This window comes from Lemur catta, chromosome 6 (genome assembly GCF_020740605.2).
Source record: "Lemur catta isolate mLemCat1 chromosome 6, mLemCat1.pri, whole genome shotgun sequence".
Taxonomy (NCBI): domain Eukaryota; kingdom Metazoa; phylum Chordata; class Mammalia; order Primates; family Lemuridae; genus Lemur; species Lemur catta.
This window is the reverse complement of record NC_059133.1, coordinates 68,916,013-68,937,731: the sequence shown is the minus strand read 5'-3', so window position 1 is coordinate 68,937,731 and position 21,719 is coordinate 68,916,013. Positions and strand designations below refer to the sequence as shown.

Here is a 21,719-nt window from a genome sequence, read left to right as displayed (position 1 = left end):
TGAAATTTTTTGAGCACCAACATGACCCCAAAAGTAGAAAATTCCACATCTGACCTCATGTGACAGGTGCAAAAAATTATTGAAAATACTGTATAAAATTACCTCCAGGTAATGAATAAGGTATATACAAAACATAAATGAATTTCGTTTTTAGCCTTGGGCCCCATACCCATGATATTTCATTATGTATATGCAAATATTCCAAAATCTGAAAAAAATCCAAAATCTGAAAAAAATCCAAAATCCAAAAAACTTCTGGCCCAAGACTTCAGATAAGGGATTACTCAACCTGTACTGGGATTGCTTCCCAGCAGCCACTTCCCTCCCTCTTCCATTGTGAAGCAGCTGTGTGGTTCTTATTCCAAACTAGTCTCTAAGCAATCAGTTTAATCCTATCTTACTTTGCCACACTCATTTGTTCAAGGATGGGCCACAGCAGAGACTCAGACTTTTGCTTCATGATAAGGTATGAGGGGAAGAGGAAAGTTAAATTTCTTCTAGGGAAGGCACATGAAGCCTGAACTCCTGAGGCCATTTCATCACCATTAGGGAAGCCACCCTCAGGAGAAGTCGACACTGGGTAAAGGTAAAGCCTAAGAGCTGCAGTGAAATGGAGCTGGAGCCCTGTTCAAATTACACCTGAACACATCACCCTCCCAAAAAACTCTTTTATATTATGTGAATCAACCAAATTTCCTAGGTCCTCTTTGACCTATAACCACAAGCACTCTGATAGAAAAATCCTCCAAAAGCTGATTCAACCACTCTTCCCAAGTCATCTCTCACTCTGTGAAATGTTTAAAGCAGGCTAGTCTACATACCTCTTTTAAATATGCAACATATACATCTGGTTCTGGAAACAAAAAGTAGGAGTAGAGATCTAGGCATAAATAGACCCCTCTTCTCCATGGTTTACCCCTGACATTCTTTTGTGACTGTGTTATAGTCTCCAAAAAATTTTTAAAGAGCCAATGCCAGTCCCAGCACTTTTTAGAAACAACTAAAATTCACCTCAATTCAACTCACCCTAAAATATAACTAAAAAACACCAAAAAAAAAAAAAATGCAAATACCAACTTTCTAGATAAGGCTTTTTCCTAAATATTTTTTTCTAAAAGTTTTGTTTCATTTTCTCAAAAAAATTTTAAAAGGCACTGAACTTACTAACAAAAATCACATCCATGTTCAGTAAATTGATAGGTTTAAAGAAAATGAAAAATGCACATCTGTCCTTGCCTCAGTTTTCTAATTACTATGACAAATATCCCTTTTCTTTGGTATCTTAAGGTCCTTTGTTTGTTTGGTTTAAACATTTGAAACTCAGGGTAAGTATGTTTTAGGAGGAAAGTCATTTACAGAACTTCCTCACAGCAACATGGTCTGGGAATTTTAAAAGCACCAACAGCCAAAACGTAGCAAGACAATCAAAATATTGTCCCTGTCCTTATTATTCTGCTGCATGAAAAGGGAAACTGCAGGCATTCTCTGAATTCTCGGCAGCTACTGCCAGCACTGATCCTGAAATGTTTACATAGCCCTTACCATGGGAGACAGGAAGAGAGCTGTGAGGGACAAGTGTCAGGTCCACTGGTACTTCAAGATTCAGCCTCCCTAAAATATTAATATTATTCTCTCCCAGCAACCTGCAGGGAGACATCCATAAGACATCAGAGGTTTCTTATACCATCTAAACATATTTCCATTCTTCTATGGGACAACAAATAAATCAGATGCCCAGTAAGATGGAGATTAGGAGTTTATCTTGTTCCAGAATTGCCTCTCCTGCTTACTAGCTTCCCCTGTCCTCCCATCTCACGTCACTAGTGATTTCCCCTTTCTTTTCCATAATAGAAAAAAATGTTAAAATACACTATTTTAGCATTAAACTCCTGAGATTCAAAGCTATTCTTTTCCTGTCTCATTTTAATTATTGATAGAGCATTTTGGCTAAAAAAAAAAGTGTTGCAAGTATTAAGAATTTAATTTCTATCTCTAAAAGTAAACACCTGAAATAGACAACTTCATTTTATTTATCCATTCACTCTTTTTTTTTTTTTTTTTGAGACAGGGTCTCTAAAAGTTAGTGGGAAACAAAAAATTTAAAACCACATCTGTTATTCCAAAATCCACCCCCAACACACACACCTTTTTTTAAAATGAGGTCTTGCTCTGTCACCCAGGCTGGAATGCAGTGGCATGATCACAGTTCACTGCAACTTTGAACTCCTGGACTCAATTGATCCTCTTGCCTCAGCCTCTCAAAATGCTGGAATTACAGGCTTGAGCCACCCTGCCCAGTCCATTCATTGTTTCAGTCAACTATCTATTGAGGTCTTTACATATGTCACATACTAAATAAGTGGCAAAGACTTGAACCAAAACAAAAATCTTACTGGGTTTTTCAGACTATTGCTTAGCTCATTTAAACCACAATAAAATGGTTACTCTCTGGCTTCTAACCAGAAATCAGAACTTCTGGTTTTTTTTTTAATTCTGCCCCTGTGGAATAACAGATGATTGTTATTTTCTTTACACAATCCTGTATTCTCCAGTTTTAAAAAACTGGGCATATATTACTTTGATAATTTAAAAGCCACAGTTGTTTTTTTTTAAAAAAGCACTTATAATGTCTTATTATTTCAAACCAATCATTTTATCCTCATTCCTGATGAGTAGCAAAAAAGTGTAATGTAAACCAAAGTCCTAAAGCTTCATTATTATAAATCGTTCTGACAGTGTATAAAACAGACATTCCTCAGAAAGTCCCATTAAAATGTCTGAAACAGAGCAAATGCTTCAAGTTTTCTGGATAAACTTGAAGACAGGATGCAAAACAATAAAGTACATAGAGAATCCTCAAACCCTTATTTTTGTCACTAATTTTACTCTCGTTCCCAAAAAACTCTTATACAAGCTACTAACAAGAAGTCAAACTAAATGAATTCATCTCCTTTTCTCTGTGCCTGTTTTCATTCCCTCTCTATTTCAGGATCTGATAAGGTGTTTTAAAAGTGTTACCTAATTCATTATAGGATGGTTAAAGTGCTGATTCTCTCTGAAAATATTCAATTTGCTGCTCTTGTATGACAGACACCCTCTGAATCCAGATTTTAACTTCTCGTACTTAAAAAGACAATGAATAGGGAATAGTTGAATCTCTCTTGGGCTTCCTTATCCTAGAAAGTTCTAATTGGTAGCCTCTGCCTATGTGAGCAACTTTACTTTATAAAAATTTCCAAAACATTTTATTCCAAAGGAAACACGTATTTAGTCATACACACACAAAAAAGTTAGTTACTATTAATGGAAATATAATTAAATAGATATTTTGGACAGGAAAGTATTAAAGAAGAAAAAGACTTTTTAAAGAAAAAATATTTACAAAATTCATTCCCACAATAAAATTTGGGTGTTCAACTCTAAGAACATCTTTTTTTTGTTTGTTCTTTGTTTTTTTAAATAAATATAAGTAAATTTCTAAATTAGTTTATTAATTTATTTATTCCACTATTATCTTACCACTATACTAATGAGGACTAAGAATATCTTTTCAGGAAGCTTAAAGCCTGATGTTGCTGTGTAAGGAAACCTGAGTAGACTAGAGAAAAGCTCAAAGGCCTATAATCTTGTCACAAAGCAGCAAGATCAAAGGGCAGAGGTCAGGGAACAGGCGAACAGGGTGCAAAACAGTTCCCACACTTGAGAGAAAACTGTATCTCATTATTTCAGAGACATTCAAAAACTATTCAGTTGTGTTTACTAAAATAATGCAACCATTTACACTTTCCTTTAAGTCCCAAGGCAAATTTGAATATTATGAAATAATTTATTTTTAAGAGCAAGGAATTTAAGAAGTTAAAGTTACTTCTTTCTCTCATATTTGGAAAAAAAAACAAAACAACACTCTCTCTGTCACACACATATACCAGTGCTTCCGTTGTCCCTCAAAGACTGACTTTCAGATAAAAGCTATTACCTGACCTATTCAATAGAGTTCAATAAGGCACAGAAATAAATACTAAATATGCATACATGTCAACAGACATTTCTTGTTAAGGTCTCTGCTCCCTAATGATTCAACAGGTAATTTCTACTTCATGATCTTATATCCACATTCAGAAAAGGCTGAATTTTTACTCCTGCTTAGAAGAGATTTCATTCTAGGGAAGAGTGAATGTAATTTTGTTAAACTTTCAGGAAGTAGGCTCAACATTTGTGAAGGAAACTTTAAAATGACTCCATGACTTCTCCAGTGAGCAATTAAATCCGTGGGACCTTTGAGTTACAGGACATTTGTCTAGATATCTCTGTACCATTTCTTGTACTCTAACCACAAGTTTTGTGTTCCAAGTGGGAGAGGGGGTGAGAGAGATATCAATGAAATCAGTAAAAATGAATTATGACCCGGCATGGTGGCTCGAGCCTGTGGGAGGATCACTTGAGCCCAGGAATTGGAGGCTGCCGTGAACTATAATCGTGTCACTGCACTCCAGCCTGGGTGTCAGAGCAATTCCTCATCTTAAAAAAAAGGTAGGGGATGGGGGTAGATTTTGGAATAACAGGTATGGTTTTAAATTTTTTGTTTCCTACTAACTTCCACTCTTCAGACATCCAATACTTTAATTCTACCCCCATTGGGCCTTTCTACCAGGGACAAGGTGGTTTACAAGTGATTCACAGTAAATGAGGCCTGTCAGTCCTTCACTGTGAAGAACATACAAGATTTTACACACAGCTTGCACGTATTTAATTAAAATCAGATTGTACCTAGGGCTGCCAGTGAAAAAATAAGCACTGCCAGACAGGAGTGAGAACAACCAAACAAAATAATCTATTTTGGCATAATCACCTCAATGGTACCAAGGCCTGTGTTTTAATAAACTGTGAAATCACAGTCATTTTTCTCATGAATAATGGCACAAAACAAATGAAGTACAAAAGCTCATTTCCCTGGAGCTTAGCCAGAATATTTTGAAATCCAGACAAAAGTTTATTTATTAAGAAAAAGAATACACTTGAGACAGGAGATGGAAAACAGCATTAAACAATCTGTTATCTTGTTACTCCAGCCATTTAAATTTGCTTAAAAGTTAGGGTTAAACTTAAAGTGAAGACAAATTAACCTAGAAAATAAAAAACACTGTTGTCCTAAAAGTGAATCATCAACAAGTTTTAAAACCTATAACCATCCCTAAATTCTTACTGCTCTAACTCTTCTCATTAAAGTCAACACCTCACTCTCATGGAATTCCATGAGAATTCTCAACTCATATGTTGGTGCTGATTCTTAGGACAAGGGAGGACTTCCACGTCAGGGAATTATACAAGAGTATGTTACGCCCATCCACTACCCACCCCCAAAACAATTCATTTCTCATCTGCCCAGAGGAAACAATTCCTTCTTGCTATTTTAGTCCGTATCTACAATGAAAAGAAAAAAATTGATATAGATTTAATATATAGAAAGAATATTGTTAGTCTAACAGACTCTTCCTGTTTTCTTAAAAGACTAAAAGAGAAGGAAAAGGAACATTTTGCCAAAAGAATATTTCTTCTTCTACAGGTTTTTATAGAAAACGAACAGCCAAAAGAGCAATAGGAGGTAGCTTCGTGAGGACTAAGGTGAAAATAAGGGTGATCTCTGAAGAAGGAATTGGGGAAAAAAGTGCAAAAGCCTGGTCTATGAGCAATTGTGCTAAGCTGTACTGAGGAACTAACACTATGAGAAACTTATTTAATTTACATATCACTTCTACACTAATGTTTTCTCAAACTATAGGATAATTCCCTGTGTTAAACAAATGAGAGTGTGTTGTACTAAAAAAGAGCAAGACAGGGAAGGAGCAAGAAAACAATCTGCAAAGCAGAGAAATCTGGATAAGAGACATGGGCAAGAGAAAATTATGCAGAACAGGTGGATTTTCACCAGAAGGCCTCTGGGATCTAAACACACTACCTAAAAATATCTTTAAACTTGGTTTCACAGTTTAAAATCTAGAGGTCCACAACTATATTTAAGGATTCAGCACTTTAGTCCTCACCGCAGGGTAGAACTTAAAAGATTCTACAATCCTAAAATTATAATTCCATCTCATTTTTTGTTGCATTGTATAGTTTAAAAGCTCTTTCCAAAAACACTGTCACATTTTATAATTGAGAAAAGTATCTAGAAACAACCTAGCTCAGCTTAAGTGTTGAGAAACACACTCCCATGGTGTCCTCAGATAATGCACAAAATATTTTAGAAGACTAGAAGGAAGAAAAGAAAATAGACTACTTTTGCAGTGATATTCCTAAAAGCCTTTGTGAATATGTGGAAACGCAGTATTCAAAAAAAAAAAAAAATAGGGCTGGGCACTGTGGCGGCAGCACTCTGGGAGACAGGAGGATCACTTGAGCCCAGGAGTTTGAGGGTGCAACGAATTATGATCATGGCACTGCACTCCAGCCTGGGCAACAAAGCAAGATTATCTTTAAAAAAAAAAAAACAGATTTCCCATTATGTATTGGGCTATGCGTAATTACTGGTATGATGCATATAATGCCACTTCTTCTCTCCCATCCAATAAAAGCACATAGGAATGGAACTGAGTGAAAATGACATCATTAGAGGGAAGACCTTGAATCCATACCACTTAAATTTTAAAGTATGTATCATTTACAACCTCAGTATGTCTCCTATTGTTAATAATTCTTGTAAGCTAGCTCATAAATAGCGGGCCCATTAATGTGTCCCCACTCAGCAGTTGAGGACAGCTGGTCTGAGGGACTTGGAGGGGCAGCAGAGCGTAAAGGAAAAGGGCTACTTTGGTGCTAGATAGCCTGGGATAGAATCCCAGCTATGGCCTTTACTGTCTCTCTGACTTGGGCAACAACTCACTAAACCTCAGCCTCCTCATCTGTAAAATGAGGAAAGTAACACCTTCAAGTTATTGTGAGAATTAATGTTTGTAAATCACAAATCAGTTCATGCCTGATAAATGTTAGTTATTTTCACAGCTTTATAGTATAAGGGTGATTTCCTAGGATTACTTCTGACAGAAATGCAAGCACCTATCTCTGAAAGTCACTTAAAGACAGCATTATTTCTGGAAGGAGAAAAAGAAACAAACAAAAAAAACAAAAAAAAAAAAAAGGAAAAAAATTAAAGGCAGCATTATTTCAAAATTAGCTTTCTGCACCAGTGACATATATAAGTTTACAATAGAAAAATAAAAGGTACTCGATAAGTCCACATTAGTAAAAATATTAAATAGTTACAATATTTAATTTAGACTAAAGTTAGTAAAAGTTATGGATTCTTGGGAAAGGTGCAGGATGTCTGAGAAAGCAAATGTTCCTTGCTCTTCTATCCTTGTGATGTGCTGTCTCAGCAGCAAATAAAACACTTCCATTCCTAGAATTCTGAGTTCTTACCTCCTCATGCTCAGCCAGCCACCCCTGCATTTTGTCTGAAAGGCAGTGGGGAAAGACAGTCTCATACTGAAAATTTTTGGTGCCATCTTAAAAAGCCAAGCTTTAGGCAGAACAGAACATTATAAAGCACAATAAAGACAACATGTAAATGGAAAAAAATATAATGGATTAGAGCTTTATAGAAACAGAGAAAACTGTCCTGGCTGGACCATGCCCAAAACTGATGTGGGTGCCCATGAAGAAGGAATCTGCAAATGCAGTTTCCTAAGATATTCCTCTAAAACCACAAATGAAGCTACAAGCTCTGTTTAGTATCTAATACAACCACTTTCTGAAATTTCATAAGGACTACCCACTATTTGTGTACTCATTGCTTGGCACTAGTTTATTAATAAATAATGACATGCTATTTGCTACTAAAAAAAAAAAAAAGCCTTGTTGGTATCTGCATGCTTACTTGCATACAGGTGATTAAAAAAAAAAAGGTTAATTTTATTTACCATACCTTCTCTTTTTTTTTTTGAGATAGGCTCTCATTATGTTGTCCACGCTGGTCTCAAACTCCTGGACTCAAGCAATCCTCCCACTGAAGCCACCGAAGTTGCTGGTATACAGGTGTGTGCCACTATGCCCAGCCATACCTTATTTCAAGAGGAATGGAATAGGCTAATAAATTTTTTTTTTTTTTTTTTGAGACAGAGTGTCACTTTGTTGCCCTGGCTAGAGTGAGTGCCGTGGCGTCAGCCTAGCTCACAGCAACCTCAACCTCCTGGGCTTAAGCGATCCTCCTGCCTCAGCCTCCCGAGTAACTGGGACTACAGGCATGCGCCACCATGCCCAGCTAATTTTTTCTATATATATTTTAGTTGGCCAGATAATTTCTTTCTATTTTTAGTAGAGACGGGTTCTCGCTCTTGCTCAGGCTGGTCTCAAACTCCTGACCTCGAGCGATCCACCTGCCTCGGCCTCCCAGAGTGCTAGGATTACAGGCGTGAGCCAACGCGCCCGGCCCAGGCTAATAAATTATATGGACAAAAGAAATTTTATTAGCTCTCCACAAAGCTGATATATACCTTTTTTGAAAAAACAAATAATTTACCCATTCTCTTGCTTTCTCATCAATCTCAAACTTCTCATTTTTAAAGAAATTCTAGCTTCCATTTTGGAGTTTAAAAAACCCACACATAAACCAAAATATACTAACTTTTATTGTCAGTAACAAAAGGAAAAGTGGCATTTCTGTCCATATCAAATTATCTCATTCAATTACTCAAACAATCTATTTGAGTCCCTACTCTGAGTCAGGCACTATTTTAGTCAGTGGGTATACAATAATAAATGAGAGACAAAGGTCCTGCTTTCTAGAAGCCAACAATCTAATGGGAAAGTCTGACATTAAAAAGTAAAAAAATGGCCGGGAGCAGCGGCTCATGCCTGTAATCCTAGCACTCTGGAAGGCTAAGGCGGGAGAATTGTTTGAGATCAGGAGCTCCAGACCAGCCTGAGCAAGAACAATACCCCCTCTCTACGAAAAACAGGAAAAAATTAGCCAGGTGTGATGGTGCGCAGCTGTAGTCCCAGCTACCTGGGAGTGTGAGGCAGGAGGATCACTTGAATCCAGGAGTTTGAGGTTGCGGTGAGCTACAATGACACCACTGCACTCTACCCAGGGTCACACTGTCAGGTACTAACAAGTGCTATGAGGAAAATAAAGCAGGGTAATCAACAACAGTGAGGCAGGGAAGGGAGGGTGACCTGGGAAGGCCTCTCTCAGGAGGTAATACTTGTGCAGGGACCTCAACGATGAGAAAAGCCAGCCTTGCAAAGATCTAGTGCTGCACTGTCCAAAAGGATAGCCACTAGCCTTAAGTGACCATTAAACACTTGAAATCTGCCTAGTCCAAATTGAGATATGCTATAAGTATAAAACACACTGGATTTTGAATAATAAGGGGAAAAAATCATTAAAATCAGTATCACCTGTTTCTATCTTTTCTAATGCAGCTACTAGAAAACTTAAAATTACACATGTGTCTCACATTATATTTCTATTGGATGGTGTGAAGATTCTATGTTAAGGACCTGCAAAAAAACCAACATACCTGGAAAAAGTGATCCAGTCAGAAAATGTTAGAAAAGTAAGCAGAGATCAAATTATGAAGACCTTTGAATCTTATTCAAAATACAGAGGAAGCTACTGGAGAATCTTAAGTAGAAAAAAATTATTCTAAGATCTCACTGGCTATTATGGGGAGAACTGGCAGTATCATACATAGAATAACAATCTAAAGATTATCTAGTACAGTAATTTCAGACAGGGGCCCCTGAGTCCCTAAAAGTCCATGCAGATAATAACTGGGAATCCATGAGTTGATACTAGCATTTCAAAAAGATGATTAATTCTCTGGTATACTTTAAATCATCTCTAGATTACTGATAATACCTAATAAAATGTAAGTGCTACATATTATAAATAGTTGTTATGCTATATTGTTTAGGACTGCGGTCCCCAACGTCCGGGCCGCAGACACCTGTTAAGAGTGGGCTGCAGGGCCGGCACAGTGGCTCACTCCTGTAATCCTAGCACTCTGAGAGGCCGAGGTGGACTGATCATTTGAGCTCAGGAGTTCAAAACCAGCCTGACCAAGAGGGAGGACCCCTGCCCTACTAAAAATAGAAAGAAATTAGCCAGACAACTAAAAATGTATATAGAAAAAAAAATTAGCCGGGCATGGTGGCGCATGCAGTAGGATTGTTTGAGCCCAGGAGTTTGAGGTTGCTGTGACCTAGGCTGATGCCACGGCACTCTTGCCTGGGCAACAGAATGAGACTCTGTCTCAAACAAACAAACAAACAAAAAAAGACTGGGCTATAGACCTCCACTGGCCCCACCTCACCCCCGAAAAATTGTCTTCCATGAAACTTAAGAAGGGGGATGGGGGGAAGGGGGAAATGCAGCACAGCAGGAGGTGAACAGTGGTGGGTAAGAGTAAGCAAGGCCAAGTGGCTTCTTGCATCACTGCCTGAGCTCCACCTGCACCCCCCTCACCCCTCCCACCCCAACCTCTGACAGTGGAAAATTGTCTTCTATGAAACCTGTCCCTGGTGCCAAAAAGGTTGGGGACTGCTGGTTAGGGCATGACAAGAATAAAAAGTCTGTATGTGTTCAGTACATATACAACCACTCTTTTTTTTCCTGGAATACTGTATTTTCAATCTGACATTGGCTGAATCCCTGGATGCAGAACCCATGGATACAGAGGGCCAATTATACATGGTAATATCAGGCCTCTTGTTCTATGGCATTGAGGATTAATATTTTTAAAGCAGATAAATTTGGTTTTTTTTTTTATTCCAAAATAATTTCAGGCTCCAGAGGTGGTATGTTGAGAACTCATTTATCTCACTTAACCCCTTTCAAGACAGATGAGAACACTGATGCCCACAGTTGTCATCAGTGACAGGCCAAGACTGGAATCTCAGCTTCTGACTGTACATCAGCTCTAATTACTATACTCACTGCCCTGCCAGCCATGGTTTCACAAGCAATCACACACATTCCTTTTAAAAACAATAATCTTACTGAAGGACAAGAAACTACTCATGCTTTTAAAAAAAAAAAAAAAAGATAAAACCCAGTAAGAAAAGCAAAGAACTTACTTAAAAAAAAAAAAAAAAGCACTGAAAGTGTGCCAGCCTGAGCAAGAGCAGAGACCCCATCTCTACTAAAAATAGAAAAAACTAGCCCGGCATTGTGGCACAGGTCAGTAGTCCTAGCTATTCAAGAGGCTGAAGCAGAAGGATCCCTTGAGCCTAGGAGTTCGAGGTTGCAATGAGCTATGATAACACCACTGCACTCTAGCCTGGGAGACAGAGAGAGACCCTGTTTCAAAAAAAAAAAAGTTGAAAGTGTAGGCTGGGTACGGTGGCTCACACCTGTAACCCCAGCACTTTGGGTGGCCGAGTTGGTAGGATTACTTGAGGCCAGGAGGTCAAGACCAGCCTGACCAACATAGCGAGACCCTGTCTCTACAAAAAATAGGAAAAAAATTAGCTAGCTGTGGTCGTGTGCACCTGTAGTCCCAGCTACTTGGGAGGTTGCAGGAGGATTGCTTGAGCCCAGGAGTTTGAGGCTGCAGTGAGCCATAACTGAGCCATTGCACTCCAGCCCAGGTGACAGGGCAAAATCCCATCTCTTAAAAAAAAAAAAAAAAAGTTGAAACTGGTATTTTTATGTAGTAAAAGCCTTATATTTATATAGTAGCATCTTATTTTTATAAATATTCATTGATAAAAACAAAGGTAACATCAAATATATACTCTTCTAACTTTTTGACGAATGAGGAAAGGAATGCATACAAGAGAGTTCTGGTCACAGAAGAGATTAGGCTAGGTCATAAAGGGCTGACCAGTAGCATATCTTTTAATACCTTTCCTATATAGAGGTGATAAAAGATAATCTTGTTTGACTATAAGGTTACCCATTTGGGATCTTTACACTGGTAGATTTTACAATCTGTATGATACAGAATATGTTATTAAGGAAGCAGCAAATATAGTAGTTATGAGCATGGATGGCTTATGTCAGACAGACTTTCAATCCAGGTTTCTCACTTACTGTATGAACCTAAATGAAGTACTTAAACTCTCTAGCATCAGTTTCCACATCTATAAAAGAGGGAAAACAGTGCATACCTCCTAAGATGTGTTGTCAGCATGGAATGAGGTAATGACTATAAAGCATTTAGCACAGTGCCTAGCATGGGGAAAGCATGGTATAAATGTTATTTTATTATTACTATCTCACTGTAGATTTTTACAGACTAATGGCTGTACCCTATATGTATATTCCACAACTGGGCACACTGTAATCATTTAACATTAAATAATCCAAAATGTAATAACTAGTTATGGCCTTACCAAAACCAAATTTAGGTCATTATAAAACAAAAGTGTTAAGGATCTGGGCATATGGCACATGTTTCCTAAAAGCACCTTACACAGGAACTATCTCCACCCTCCAGTAAATTGTAGGAGAAGAAAATGTTTTCTTCCGTATGGAGCTTTATGGAAATTATGACTAACAACGTTTTGTATTCTAGACATTTACTTTTATTACCCTAAGAGCGTCTGTGACCAGCAGTGGAAATACAAGCAGAAGGATGTGCTCAGGAATTTTATTAATAGAATAGTCTGTCTTAACACCTCAACAGCAGATAGAACTTGCACTCCTTAAGCCTCCCTTCTCTTCCCCTGTCCCCATTTCTTCCCCTTTCTCTTACTGTCTTCTCCATCCGAAAAGACACTATGTTCCCTCTCTCCTCCCTTCTTTGGTCTTCTCATTCTCTACGCTGCTGTGTCCTACATTAACAAAATGGAGCATATGTCAGAGCCCTGGGGTTATCTATCATAGGGAATCTAGCTATACTCACTATTGGGCCAATTTTACCATAAAGAGTTTTATTTCCAGTAGATTTTCAAAATCAAATTATCACTATACCATAGCAACTAGACCTCGAGTCTTCTTTGACCTTATCAGAATGGAAGCTAATCCTTGTTATTACTCTTTCCTCAGCTCCCCAGGTACCAGGGCAGACCTTCCAAAACCCCAATAATCTACTGCAGGCCAAAGATGTCAACAAAGCTAACCAACTGACGCACTACCATGGTGGTCATATCATGGTAGGGAGCTCCTACCCCACCCGAGCCTGTACATCTGGCCACTGTTTTTAAAAGACATACTTTAGCACACTCTTGACTATGACATTCAGTCTGGACTAAGGGTAAGCATGAAATGCTTGCTGAATTTAAGTCAACTTCATCTGTTTCTCAACTTAAATAAAATAACTATGGGGCTTAGTGTACTAGAACCACTATGTACTAGCTAGGTGTGTCTACTGCTGGTCAAATGTGATCTGAGAGGGCCCTGAATCTCTCAGCCTCAGTTTCTTCTCTAAGGTTCTTTCTAGAACTATTATGGCATGACACTCAGTCTCAACTAAATTTTGTATGTATTTGAATTTAGACCAGTGGTCCTTAAACCTTTTGGCACCAGGGACGGGTTTCATGAAAGACAATTTTCCATGGATGGGGGTTGGGGAGGGAGGTCTGCATTTTGGGATGATTCAAGCGCATTACATTTACTGTGCAGTCAAAACTCTCTGCTAATGATAATTTATATTTGCAGCTGCTCCCCAGCACTAGAATCACTGCCTCAGCTCCACCTCAGATCATCAGGTGTTAGATTCTCATAACGAGTATGCAACCTAGATCCCTGGCATTCAAAGTTTACAGCAGGGTTCATGCTACTACTAGAATCTAATGCCTCTGCTGATCTGACAGGAGGCAGAACTTATGTGGTGATGTGAGCGATGGGGAGTGGCTGTAAATACAACGAAGGTTCACTCACTTGCCCCGCTGCTCACCTCCTGCTGTGTGGCCTGGTTCCCATCGGGGTCCGCACTGCACCAGACGGTTGGGGACCACAGATTTAGATCATAGCTTCCACTGCTTCTAAGCTCCTCTAGAAAGCACACCCAATACAACCAAAGCTAAAAATAGCTAGAGACACCAAGAGATCTAAACAAAGATCTGTGGCAGAGATCTTATCTACCAGACTTCAATAACTATTAGCAGGACAGAATCCAGGCTACCATAAGAACACTTTAAGGACATTCTGGTCATCACAAAATTGGGAGACTCATATGTAAACTTGTATTCATTCACTTATTAAACACTGTGTATTGTGTATAAGGAACTCTGAGAGAGAGAGGTAAAGTCTCTTCCCTCTTGGGGGGCTTGTATGTTTATATTACTTAAATAAAGGCCTAATCATGCCTTTCATTTTTCCACTGCCCAAAAGATTCATTGCTGTAAATCAAGCTATGTGTATTCCTATCGCTAGGTCTTAAAGGAATGAGAACCATAAAAGAAAATTTTAGGCTGGGCGAGATGGCTCACGCTTGTAATCCTAGCACTCTGGGAGGCTGAGGCAGAAGGATGGCTGGTCAAGAGTTCCAGACCAGCCTGAGCAAGAGTGAGACCCTGTCTCTACAAAAAATAGAAAAAATTATCCAGGTGTGGTGGTGCACACCTATAGTCCCAGCTACTCGGGAGGCTGAGGCAGGAGGATTGCTTAAGCCCAGGAGTTTGAGGTTGCTGTGAACTGTGATGACACCACTGCACTCTACCCAAAGCAACAGAGTAAGACTCTGTCTCAAGAAAAAAAAAAGAAAAGAAAATTTCAAAATGATGTCTGCCCTTCCTTCACATTAACTAATTGCATTATTTACCTCCATTTATACTTTCTTTCTTCTATACGCAAGAAAGTATCCAGGTTTTTTGTTTGTTTGTTTTTTAGAGACAGGGTCTCACTCTGTCACCCAGGCTGCAGTGCGGTGGTATATCATAGCTCACTGTAGCCTTGACCCCCTGAGCTCCAGGGATCTTCCACCCCAGCCTCTGCAGTAGCTGAGACTACAGGTATGCAGCACCACATCTGGTTAAAAGAATAGTTTTGAAACCTTTTCCTTATCTTTAACATTTAATGGAAATTTACACATTCCAGCTTTAACATTTAAACGACATTTTTGTTTATGAACAAAGTATATCCTGAAAATATACGGTGAGAAGAAGCACAACAGCTAAGATGTGGCAGAGAAAGGACAATAGGTATCGTAATACCAACATATCATTATATACATGTGAACATTCCCCATAAAATTTCTAAGTCTTCCATTTTAAAATATGTTTTTATTTATATATTTAAATTATTTTCAGCTATTAAGAGATCTATTTATTTGAGATGAAAGTAGTCTTTTCCATTGTTGTTAAAGTTGAGTTTTACCGGGAGGAGTATCTAAAAACCATCTGAAGCCTTGATAACTTTTATAAGGTCTTGTCTATTTAATTATTACTTCATCATATGGTATGTGTCTTTAATTTGATTTCAATATCCCATCACTAGCAAAGGGTGAATTCTAGGAATGTGCATATGTCAAGAAAAAGTCTATAAAGCCAACTGGTAAAATTTCTGTTTAACAGAAGTCAATTAGGACCTTCTACAGGCAGGGTGAAGGGATAAAAGTAGATCAGTTCGAGGCCAGGTTCAGTAGCTCACGTCTGTAATCCTAGCACTCTGGGAGGCCGAGGAGGGAGGATCGTTTGAGCTCAGGAGTTCGAGACCAGCTTGAGCAACAGCAAGACTCTGTCTCTACTAAAAATAGAAAGAAGTTAGCTGGATAACTAAATATATATAGAGAAAATTAGCCGGGCATGGTGGCGCATGCCTGTAGTCCCAGCTACTTGGGAGGCTGAGGCAGGAGGATCGCTTGAGCCCAGGAGTTGGAGGTTACTGTGAGCTAGGCTGACGCCACGGTACTCTAGCCTGGGCAACAGAGTGAGACTGTGTCTCAAAAAAAAAAAAAAATCAGTTCCAGAAAGGCAAAATAGAAACTTAACTATCATTAGCTCTGAAATTTATGTAGCAAAACAGAAACAACCTTCTGACTAATTTGCCTAACACAGTTTCCTGATCCCCAAATGTAGCTCTATGGAAATAGTCCAGAAGATTGTTAGTTGAGAACATGACATTACATGCTCCTGTGTTCCTCCCTTGTCACTATCCATACTCCTTAATCTTCTTGGTTGTTTCCTTCTCATTCTCCCTACCTCTGCACATTGGAGTGCCCCCAGGACTCAATCCTTCTCTTTTCTATCTATACTCACTCCCTAGGTGATTTCAACTAATTTCATGGCTTTAAACTTATATCTACAGTCCAGATCTCTCCCTGAGAGATGACTTATCTACTTGATACCACCATTTGAATGTCTAATGGGCACTTCAAACTTAACATGTCCAAAACTGAACTAATCTCCAGCCTGTTTCTCCATCAATCTTCCTATTTTAATAAACAGAGAAGCTTATTTGTTCAGTCCAAAAATATTGGAGTCATCTTTGATCACTTTCTTTGAATATAACTACCATATTCATAGAATTCATACATATTCACATATTTCATCAGCAAGTCCTGTTGGCTCTAATGTCAAGATATATCTGACTCCTTCCTGACACTTCACCAAGCCACCAACATCTCTCACCTCAAATAATGAAAGAGCCTAACTAGTCTCCTGCCTCTACCTTTGCCCCTGATACAGTCTACTCAACACGGCAGCCACAAATCCTTTTAAAAAGTACATGAGATCTTATTATTACTCTGCTCAAAACCTCCCAGAGCTTTACAATCTCAAAGTAAAAGCCTAACAAACGTCTATGATTCCCTACACAATCTCCCCAGCCCTTTCTCTTTCATCTTATCTACTATTTCCCCTTCCCTCAGCTCCAGCCACACTGGCTTCCTTGCTGTTACCTGCACAAACTAGGCACTTTCCCACCTCAGAGTCTCTGCACTTGCTATTTCCTCTGCCTTCAATGCCATTCCCCCAGCTAATCCATATGGCTTGCTCCCTCACCTCCTTCAGGGCTCTATTCACATGTCACCTTCATCGCGGGCCCTTCTCTAACCATCTTATTTTAAATCACACCACCACCATGCCAAGACTCTGCTGGCATTATCCTAACCCCATTTCTCTCTTTATTTTTCCTCATAGCACTTATTAACATCTGACAAACAATACACAGTTGGCCATCTACATCCATGGGTTCAAATCCACAGATTCAATCAACTGCAGATAGAAAAGGTAGTTAGGCCTATGATAGTTTCATCTGTACTGAAGGTATACAGAAGTTTTCCTGTCATTATTCTCTAAACAAAAGAATATAACTGGCTGGGCATGGTGGCTCACACCTGTAATTCTACCACTCTAGGAGACTGAGGCGGGAGGATCGCTTGAGATTAGGAGTTCAAGACCACCCTCAGCAAGAGCGAGACCCCATCTCCACTAAAAATAGAAAGAAATTACCCAGTCAACTAAAAATAGAAAAAATTAGCCGGGCATGGTGGTGTGCACCTATAGTCCCAGCTACTCGGGAGGCTGAGGCAGGAGGATGGCGTGAGCTCAAGAATTAGAGGTTGCTGTGAGCTAGGCTGATGCCACCACACTCTACCCCAAGCAACAGAGCAGACTCAGTCTCAAAAAAAAGAGTATAACTACAATTTACATAGCATTACAATGTATTAGTTATTAAAAGTAATCCAGAGATGATTTAAAGCATACACAAGACTGTGCATAGATTATAAGCAAATACTATACCATTTTATAAAGGATTTAAACATCCTCGAATTTTGGGTATGGAGAGGATCCTAGAACCAATCCCCCATGGATACCAAGGGATGAGTGTATGTCATTATTTGTTTACACTAGAATGTTCCCAGTGCCTAGAACACAAGCTTCACATAGTGGCTTTCAAAACTATTTGCTGAATGAATAAATGGTACCAAAATATTACCAGGCAAAATACATTATTACCTGAACACATCAAGTATTATGAGAAGCAGAAATCCCAGTCACCCACAATGACACACAGTATTGCAAAAAGAGACACGATAGTTTGTTTCTAAACAATGCATTAACATATAATTTTTTACTGTTTAATTTTGTTAAAGGCATTTGCACTGTGCCTAAAGAGTCCCAGGTTACACCTATAAGGTGTTTTGGCTTTAGTAAGCAAATGGAAAAGAAAAAAAAATACAGGCTTCTTCCTTTCATCAGTCACCACTGACAGAAGGCCTCCAAGTGACCCTGGTGCCACAAATGTTTAGGATGTTTATGGAAGAAAGAATTCTAGAAAAATAAGATAATCCCTTCACCGATCTCTAAACGGAATCTCTCCAAATCTCTGTAGATATTTTTTTCTAACTTCACATCCCTTAACAAAGCCATTCTTAACATGCAGATGAAATCTCAGTTGAAGAAACAATATGATTACATAATTATACATACAGAAAAACCTGGTACTCTATTATCTCTCTAAATATTTTTTAACTAAAACTAGACTTATAGTTTTTGTTGAAAATGTCTTGCTGTGAAACTGAGTTAAGAAAAAGATACTCTCTTAAGCTAAGATGTGGATTGAGAGATACTGTATTTTAAGGCGGAAGTTTTGCCTACTACTGTTTATTATTTAATACATTCTTCCCAGTTCCCTTCCCCGCCTCCCCCCCACCCCGCCCTGAAAGGAAAAGAGAAAAACCCACAGTGGTGCAATCGATAAGGAATCCCGTGTCCAGAGGAAGCTGTTCTGAAAGGCTATATCCTAAGTGTTTTAACACTGACACAGATAAAGTTCAGGCGGTAGATGTCACTTGTCTCACCCATTTAACATCATCATCAAGATTCAGATCCCACGGAGGCAAACAGAAAGAAATAGGCGTGAAAAATGAAATCAGCCTTTCCTCCCCGGCGTCCTCTCCACACGGCGCACTCCCCCGCCCACCATCGCCCTTTAACGGCCCCTTTTCCCAGCGTCGGTCCCCCAGCACAGCCCTGCACTGCGCCAGCAAAGGAGTCAAGAGGAGGGACCGGTACCCCTCCAAGAAAACCCAGGCACTAACACACGGTGCGCCAAACTGAGGGGGAAATATCCCACTACTTCAACTCGGGAACAGTGTGAGCAGTGTCAACAAAGCGTCGAGCCGGGTCCCGAGCGTCCAAAGGTCCCCGCCAGCTCCCGTGACACTGCCAAATCGACAGGATTCCAAAAGGTGACTCGACCGTCATCGCAGAACCCGAGGCGGGAGGCGGCGCCAACCGGGAACAGTCAAGGATGAAGTCTGGCTGGCCTCCCGCCCGCCGCGCGCTCGCCCCGCACGGCCGCCACCGCCTCCGAGGGCGCCGACCCCGCGGGCAGCCGAGCGGCCTCCGACACCCCCTCTGGCGAAGCAGCCTGCGCGCCGCGTCACGCGCGGGGCCCAAACTTCGCAGCCGGGGCGGAGAGGGAGAGGGGTGGGACACGGGAGGCCGCCGCAAGGCCGGGCAGCCAGCGCGCCCAGCGAGTCACTGGCCGTCCCCGCGCGCAGCTGCGGGCCGAGGGGCCTGCGTGCAGTGCGAGGACCGTGCCCTCGGGGCCGCCCCCAGCCCTGCCCCCGCGCCCGTTATTAATAACCCAGCGCCCCGGAGGCGAAAGCCCCCGGCAGCTCGGCGCCCGCGGAATCAGCAGCGCGCCCTGCACGCGGAATAAATAACAATGTCATTAAATCGCCGCCCGAGCGCCCGTTCGCGGAAGAGCGGCAGCGGCGGGCACCGCCAGGGGCTGACTTTGTCTGGAGCCCGCACCCCGCCTCCCGCGCGTCCCTGAGGATCCCCCGCGCCGCCGCAGCCCGGCCTTACCAGCCAGCTCGTCGGGCTCCAGCCCGCTGTCCGCGTCGATCCCGCACAGCACGAAGTAGTGCGCGAAGCGGCAGGCGGCCGGGGAGGAGCCCGAGCCCGGGCCGGGCGCCGCGCCGCTCCCGCTCATCCCGGCCGCGCTGCTCCTGTGGCCGCCGCTGCCGCCCGGGAAGGCTTCTGTGGTGACTGCTGCGGAGGCTGCTGCCGCCGCCGCTACGGCTGCGGTCTCCGCGCTCGTCCTACGGCGACACCGGCAAGCCCATGGCCGCGCAGCCACCGCTCGCCACCGCAGCCTGGCTCCTCGCTCGGCGCCGGGGAAGCGGCCGCGGGCTCGCGCCCAGTTGGTCCGGATCCCGGCCGCGGTGGGGGAGGGGCGCGCAGGGGGAGTGTCGGCGTGAGGGGCTCGCGCCGCCGCAGCTGCGCTCCAGAGCCGGGAGCCGCGGCGTCTGGCGCCCGCGGGTCAGCTGAGCGGCGCTCGGGCTGTGGGAGCGCCGGGCGGGCGGGGGCGCCGGGGACCGGCGCGTGGGGCGGGGGCGGAGGGGGGCAGCGCGCTCGCGAGGGGCGGGGACGCGCGCTTCGGCCGTGCGCGCGCGCCCAGCGGCCTCTGAGGGAGAACCGGGCGCGGGCCGCGTGCGTGCCCTCCAGCCCCGGCTGCGGCATCGGGGGAGACCCCTTACACACCCCTCCTAGCGCCGGCCAACCGATAAGAGGGCTAGCCTTAGAGCAGCATTCCGTCTTCTAAAGGGGATGTTACCCATCGTGATTTAAAAACAAAAAATGAAGCTTTGGGGAAGACTAACGGCCTCTCTGAGATCATTTCCCACAATTGGTGTGGACCGTCATCTTTTAAACTGTGACGTGTGCAGGTGCCTATCTCATTTGAAGATCCTAGTCCTTGAAACCTTCCCTCAGCCCTCACCCGCCCATTCACAAGCCATCCTTCCTCAGTGAATTGGTGACAAGTCAACGGTGAGGGGGAGAAAAACACAACTCAATATCCACAAAGTCTTGAGACTTCTAAAAGGACTGTAATATCCAACGCCCCCGCCCTTCTGAAATTTATCCTGACATTTTCCAGGTCAGTGTAAAGTAGCCAGGGCGCTCCAGTTCCGCAGCTCCGTACTCGTTTCACGTTATCGGCTCTCCAAGTACAGTCGGAGGCTGATAAGGCAACAGGAATTAGACCCTGAACTCTGCTCCTCACAAGGGCATGGCTTTCTTACCCTGCTCAGCTCTGACCTTTCACTCTTCAGAAGGAGTTCACCAGCCGGTTCTTTTTCCTTTGAGAGATGGAAAACTGAATCCCTTCCATCTCCATATGGCCATCCCTTCCACACCCCTTCCTGCTCTCTCCTTTCAGTATTGGAGGGGAGAGGGTTCGTGAACACCACTGGTAGACACACAAGCAAACGTTCCAAAGAGGTGGACTGAGAGAACCTCAATTATTTGACTGAATAATGTCTTTCTTGGAAGATATGCATGCATGCAACCATCATGTAATATCACTTTCTCTCTTTCTTTCTTCAATTTTGAAATGTAAGAAGAATCAAGAAATCAGGGTGAGCCGCAGCCTGGGTAATTGACCTTTAGCTCCTATTGCACCTTGCACTTCTTGAAAACACTCCTAATGATTTTTCTGTGTCATCTTTGCTGGGTTACAAACACAGAGCAGGAGTTGTGTTCTCTGGTTCTTCACATTGCCAGTATCTAGCAAAACCCTGGCCCCAACTAGCCCCCCAATTATTAATTGAGCGATGAAAGAGGGATGGTTATCTAGGTAGTAACAATATTGATGGTACTAGGAAAATTCATAAACTCCAATATCTGTAATATATTTATGAACACATGTTAATTACTGTTACACAATTATGGCTTTTCCTCACACAGAGAGTGCTGAAATGCACGAAACAATTTCACTAGTAAGGAAAGAAGTGGCTGGGTGTATATATATTTCTCCTGATTGTCTTTGGTGGTAGCTTCTGGAAGAATGTCAGGTTCTAGGCTAATCGAACAAAACA

General features: G+C 41.7%; 1 protein-coding gene across 4 annotated transcripts in view; it reads right to left on the bottom strand.

The window, feature by feature from the left end:
* DENND5B (DENN domain containing 5B) overlaps positions 1-20,022 on the bottom strand; it is a 164,852-nt gene extending 144,830 nt beyond the window's left edge. For 3 of the 4 annotated variants that reach the window (XM_045554069.1, XM_045554067.1, XM_045554066.1), the window contains exon 1: positions 19,705-20,021. In XM_045554069.1, coding sequence (XP_045410025.1) covers positions 19,705-19,831 — 127 coding nt within the window. In that variant the 5' untranslated portion in view covers positions 19,832-20,021. Of the gene's footprint in view, positions 1-19,704 lie in introns of all 4 variants that reach the window. The other variant, XM_045554065.1, reaches the window with a different exon arrangement.
* Between the last annotated feature and the right edge of the window lie 1,697 nt (positions 20,023-21,719).